General features: G+C 37.4%; 1 protein-coding gene across 7 annotated transcripts; it reads left to right on the top strand.

The window, feature by feature from the left end:
- The first annotated feature begins 1953 nt into the window (after positions 1-1953).
- Positions 1954-5572, top strand: LOC113331816 (tubby-like F-box protein 8). 7 transcript variants are annotated; one of them, XM_026578458.1, is made up of 8 exons: positions 1954-2150; positions 2320-2341; positions 2576-2667; positions 2995-3055; positions 3213-3682; positions 3793-3880; positions 4274-4406; positions 4553-5572. In XM_026578458.1, the coding sequence occupies exons 5-8, from the start codon at positions 3332-3334 to the stop codon at positions 5265-5267; spliced, it is 1287 nt and encodes a 428-aa protein (XP_026434243.1). In that variant the 5' UTR covers positions 1954-2150; positions 2320-2341; positions 2576-2667; positions 2995-3055; positions 3213-3331; the 3' UTR covers positions 5268-5572. The 7 variants fall into 7 exon arrangements, with proteins under 7 accessions (XP_026434243.1, XP_026434238.1, XP_026434239.1 ...); XM_026578453.1 differs by lacking the exon at positions 2320-2341; XM_026578454.1 differs by lacking the exon at positions 2320-2341 and having other exon boundaries at positions 2995-3080.
- The last annotated feature ends 611 nt before the right edge of the window (positions 5573-6183 follow it).

Below are 6183 nucleotides of genomic sequence, written 5' to 3'. Positions count from 1 at the left end.
CACTTCCGATTATTTGTATAATCGGGAACTTTATAAGTTGTATATCCTACCGATTATAGCAGATTTCAAAATTCACGAGCCACATGGTTATTCCTGGTTCTGTACCCTCTAAACCTATGGATTTTGGCAAAGGTTGGATTTGGGGCTTCGTATAATCGGACGGTAAGAAATAATATATCCTACCGATTAGGCTAGATTTCAAAATTCATTACATGAAAGATTTTTGAAAAAACTCATTTTGGGGCAACTTATAATTAGAAGGTTGTGGAACATATTAAACTTCCGATTACCGCTGCATCCAAAACACGAACCAAGTGGTTGTGGCTGGCTGTGTACACTCAAAACCTATGGAATTTGGCAAGGGTTCGATTTGGGGCTCCTTACAATCGGTAGGTTGTTAAGCTGTACAAACTTCCGATTATAACAAGTTTCAAAATTCATTACGTGAAGGATTTTATGGTTGGCTCTGCACCCCTCAGAACCTATGGAATTTGGCCAAGGTTGAATATGTGGCTCCTTATAATCGGTAGTCTTACAAGTTGGATAACCTACCGATTATACAAGGGATTATTAGCCGAAGTATCTACACTATAATCGGTAGGTATAGTTTCAATTCAACCTACCGATTCACCTCTAACCTACCGATTATGGTATAGGCTCCCGATTATATGAGGGCATATTGGCCATTTTGAAAAATTAGAGATAAGGGGTAGCTTAGAATTATATTTGGGTGATCTTTTTTGTTTTCTAGTATTGCCCCTAATTCCTTTTGGGTCGCGTCTAAAAATGTCAGGTTAATAATCTAAAAATGATTAGTTTATTCAGTCGTGTATGAAGCCTAGTTAGTAAGTTCGCGAATGATTCGCGAATCATTCGCGAATTTTTCCGTATCACGAATTTTACCGTCTTATTCGCGTACGTTTGCAACTCCGAACCCAAGTCGCGTATTATGTGGCATTCCCGGATTATTCGCGAACCGTTCACGAATTTTACGTATTCCGAATGATACGTCCGCTTAATTCGCCATAAATTCTTTAGCTTTTACTTTTCAAAGACTCCACTTTTTGGGCTTTACTGCCTTCCGAGCATACACGACCGAATATTAGACGTGTTATAATTTTTATGAAACAAAAACGACTGAAGAGATTTGAAGGTGAAGGTGAGAGAGATCTCAAACTCACTAACCAAGCATCTAAACCACCATACGACGTCCTCTTGGATAACTAATGTTGTATATATTATTGATATCATCATATTAAGTTTATTTTTTCTTTAAATAACTCAAACATATGCATAAAAATTGGTCTATGACCTTATAAATACAAATTATTTGTTATATATAGATACCGAATTTTCAGAGCCGAACTCACATTTATAAATCGAATTATACACGTACGTATGCCGTTCCGAATTACTGACGAATCACGTCCTGTTGACCGAATTTTGGACCGAATCTGGATTTTACAAAACCGTATAATACTCGTACGTTTGCCGTTCCGTACGTTTGCCGAATCCCGAATTGCTAACTAGGGTATGAAGCATGATAGACAACAGTTATTCAGTCGTGTATGAAGCTTGATAGACAACAGTTATTCAGTCGTGTACGAAGCATGATAGACAACAGTAGCAAGGTAAAGTACTAATATGCGCTGAAGTGAGCACCTAACAATAACATCAAAGTCAAAAACACGAACCGAATTTTTTGTACAATAACTCCACTTGTTCGTCGATTCATGTGTCGTTTAGCTAGTCTTTCAATCTCACACTAAATTACGCCGGATCTTCACTCCTTTTCCTCTTATCTGTGTCTGAAAGTAACGGAACGGAAAAGTCAAACTCTTTCTTGAGCTACGATTTATTTTTTAGACCAAAAAAAAGGTGGGGAATATCTAAACAATTATTTATTTATTAAATAAAATAATAATTATTTTTCGTTTGTTTCTGTGAAGTGTGAACTGTGAAGTAAATTAAATGTGGTTTGGTATCAAGATGTCGATAGAGAAAGAGAGAGGAAAAGAAGAAAAAAGAAAAAGCTGGTAAGAAACCGTGTGTTAAAGCAAACAGCAACAAGAAGAAGAAGAACAAGGATCTTGATTTCATATCATTCCTCTCGTCTCTCTTTCCATTTCTCTGTATGCTAGAAGAACAAGGTAAATACTGGTACTAGTACTACTCTGATGATAAGAAAGTATTGATGTTTCTAAGATGCTTTTTTTTTTTTTGCATTTTTTTTTTCTGGTGTAGATCTAATGTTTTTGACTTCATATAGTTTAGTAGTAGTACCGAATTCTCTATTTATTTATTTTTGTCGAATTTCAGGTTGGTTTGGAGAAATTTTGTGGTTCGTATGTCTGGGTTTCGGCTAAGATCTGATTTTGTTGCTAATTTCATTTTCTTGAGCTGTAAAACACTTTTTTTCTTTCTATTTTCGTCACATAAACTTATTTAAAATGGAAAAAACTGATTTTTTTCTTTTTTTTTTTTTGGTTAATTTTCGATGGATTCACTTCCTTAAAATAAAATGAAGGATTGAATTTGAAGGTAGGTTTTGAAGAAGTTTGGTTATGTGTTTCAGGTAGTGGGGGTAAATTGCTACTGAAGGTGGTCTTAATTATATCAGAAGACGTTGCCTTATAATCCAGATTATTCGGTCATTAAAAGGAAGAGGTTAGTTTTTTCAGGCTTTAATTAGGGTTCATCTCAAAATGGTACAGTCATGACCGGAATTTTAGGGGGCCAAAAATAGGAACATACAGATCTGACCCAAGTTATTATCACTCATGTGGCTGGTTAACACTTTTGTATGATTTTCCAATTCTGTGTACTACTAGTTACTTTTATTTATTGGTCTAAAATATTCTTACTCATCTAGAATTTCATTGCTTTGGCGCCTCAAAATTCTCTTATCTTATCTATTTTTTCCTTGATTTTAGATTTGAATTGTTAAAAAGTAGTTTGATTTGGGTTAGTTTGAAATGTTTGTTGTGGTTGCAGTTCTCTCATAATTGGTATATGAGGGGTTTGGTTTACAACTTTGATTTTTGGTTGCTTAAAGGTAGCATCTCTAGGGTCTTCTTTTAGTGAGCATCTCTTTTCCTTTTAGTTTTTGCTTTGTTTTTTTTCTTTCTTTTTTCTCTTTTCATCTTTGGTTTCTTAGTTGTAGCGCAAGAATTTGAATTAACACACTTTTTTTCTCGCTTTTGTTTTTGCAGTCGAAGGTGTTTGTATTTGAATTGCTGTAACTATTAGTATTTATTACCAACAAGAGGAAACTTATTTATGTGGGCATCCTGGAGGAAATAGGTTGTGGAAATTTTCTGGTTTAAGTTAAATGTCGTTTCGGAGTATAGTGCGTGATGTTAGGGATGGGTTTGGGAGCTTATCCAGACGTAGTTTTGAGGTGAGGTTGCCTGGACATAATAGGGGAAAATCTCAAGGTTCTGTCCATGAGATACACGATCAGCCTGCTTTGGTGGTTCAGAATGGACGTTGGGCTAATCTTCCACCGGAGTTACTTCGTGATGTTATTAGGAGGTTGGAGGCAAGTGAAAGCACATGGCCGTCTCGCAAACATGTAGTTGCATGTGCTGCTGTATGCAGAACATGGAGAGAAATGTGCCAAGAAAATGTTAAAGGTCCAGAGTTTTGCGGGAAGCTTACCTTTCCTGTGTCCCTAAAGCAGGTAAGGTTTTGTTTTCCATCACTGTTGAGTTATTTCTTAGAAGGAGTCTTGTGTTAATGAGAAACTTTTACAGTACTAGTTACCAATCTTTCGTTGTTGAATTTCTACAGCCAGGGCCTCGTGATGGAACAATTCAGTGTTTTATTAAGCGGGACAAATCTAACTTAACTTATCACCTTTTTCTGTGCCTGAGTCCTGGTGAGTATCTTTCCTTGTATGAAATGCCATTTCTGCTTGTTACCTTTATGGTGAGTGTTGACTATACGGTTTTACTTATAGGTTTATAACCCTAAAGCTTAGATATACAGATCCTAATCGTAAATTCGAAACTTGCTTTATTTTCAATTGTATATTCCATTCTGCCTTCTGTGTAATTGCTGACCCCAAAATCCGTGTCATAAGTTACTCCTGTCTCAAGTACTTTACTTGATTTCAGTCCGGAAAAAAATAGAAGTGCTGATTAGCAAACAAATGTGCTGAAGTTGTTGGCACTGAAGAAATTGATATTATTATTTAATTGCTTTCTTATCTCGAGTTCTGTTGTGCTTTAATATAATGTTACTCAGTTCTAATTCACTCTTAAATTTACAGCATTGCTAGTTGAAAATGGAAAATTCCTTCTTTCCGCGAAAAGGAATCGACGAACTACTTGCACTGAGTATGTGATCTCAATGCATGCTGATAACATATCAAGATCAAGTAGCACTTACATTGGAAAACTGAGGTAATGGAACAACAAGTGAAATGATAATGCTTGTAATTACTCAGTAGATGCCTTCTCATACTAAGGATGCATTATCTTTTTTCATTTATTTTGTTCCAACTCTTTTTAAATGCCTTCTGATTGTCAGTTATGTTTCTATTTTTCAGATCCAACTTCCTTGGCACAAAATTCTTAATCTTTGACACGCAACCTCCACATAGTGGTGCCACTGTCCCCCATCCTGGAAAAACAAGTCGAAGATTCTACTCCAAGAAAGTGTCTCCTAAAGTTCCTACTGGTAGCTATGACATTGCTCAAGTCACTTACGAACTGAATGTACTTGGAACTCGTGGTCCCCGGAGAATGCATTGTACAATGCACTCCATTCCTGCATCAGCCCTAGATGCAGGTGGAATAGTCCCTGGCCAAACTGAACTCCTTCGACGGGCTCTCGAAGAGTCATTTGGTAGCATCCCTTTCTCCAAGTCAATTGTTGACCAGTCAGTTGACTTCAGCAGTGCTCGTTTCTCAGACATTGTAGGTGCACATGGTGGCGATGACGAGGAAGGCAAAGAGAGACCTTTGGTTCTTCGAAACAAAGCTCCTAGATGGCACGGACAGTTGCAATGCTGGTGTTTGAACTTCCGCGGACGAGTAACGGTTGCTTCAGTTAAGAATTTCCAATTAATTGCTGCCACGCAGCCTGCAGCTGGTGCACCAACGCCATCACAGCCAGCCCCACCAGAACACGATAAAATCATTCTCCAATTTGGTAAAGTCGGAAAGGATATGTTCACCATGGATTATCGTTATCCTCTCTCTGCATTTCAGGCTTTTGCTATCTGTTTAAGCAGCTTCGACACCAAGTTGGCTTGTGAATAATAGGAGGAAAAAGAAGGAAAAAGTAGAACAACCGTGGTAAGAAATGAATCGGGACTGTAACACGTAAATTGCCAGTTTTCTTTTCTTTCTCAGTAGGATTAGTAGAAGAATGTTGAGATAAAGAATCAGTAAAAGATTATGTGAAACTTAATTGTATCAGGTTGAGTGGCAGCACAGTAACTGACAGGAAATCTTTTAGATCCTCTCTTTTTTTTCTCTTTTCTTTCGAAATCTCAATTGTTAACTGTTCTGAATACTAAATATACTGTATGCCAGGTTTCAGCTTAACCATAGTATTTACAACAGTTCTCGTAAAAAATAAATAAAAAAATTAAGTGTTCTCTTTTGCACAAAGTAAAGTTAACCCTAATTTGTCATGTTACCAATGGCAGATTCGCATGATGTGCCTATGAAACTGGCCTACTGCACTGAAGACAACAGTTTCGAATAATATCAAAAGATTGTTCAGGTAATACACGCTTGATACTTTATGCAGACAACATTTGCGAACGAATCTAATAGATCCAAATGAAGTGTTTCTAGGAGCCTACAGTAGGTGGTCCATCAATTTCCAGTTTCAATTTTTTTTTTTTTCCGTTATTGCTTTTTTGTTTAACTGGACTGGAGCGTGTCAATGCGGCTACTAGCCGTTGGAGAAGGTCTTCTCTTGCATTCTGTCTTGCACAAGGTTTTACTTGACTGGAGCGTGTCTTGATCCATTTTCGATGATACCCCACAACCAGAGACAAGAAATAAAATAATGAACTTTTTTTTTCGGCATGGAACATGGCTCTTTTGCCAGCCACGTAAACTGGGGCAGAGCCAGAAGCTCGGCTAGGGGAGCATAATCTTTCCGGGGGTGGGGGTGGGGTCAAGAAGGCTAAAATGGGCTTGAAAGCCCCCAAACTTGAGAATA

The sequence above is a fragment of the Papaver somniferum genome, unplaced genomic scaffold (assembly GCF_003573695.1).
Source record: "Papaver somniferum cultivar HN1 unplaced genomic scaffold, ASM357369v1 unplaced-scaffold_128, whole genome shotgun sequence".
In the NCBI taxonomy this organism is placed as follows: Eukaryota; Viridiplantae; Streptophyta; class Magnoliopsida; order Ranunculales; family Papaveraceae; genus Papaver; species Papaver somniferum.
This window is presented reverse-complemented; position numbering and strand designations above follow the sequence as displayed.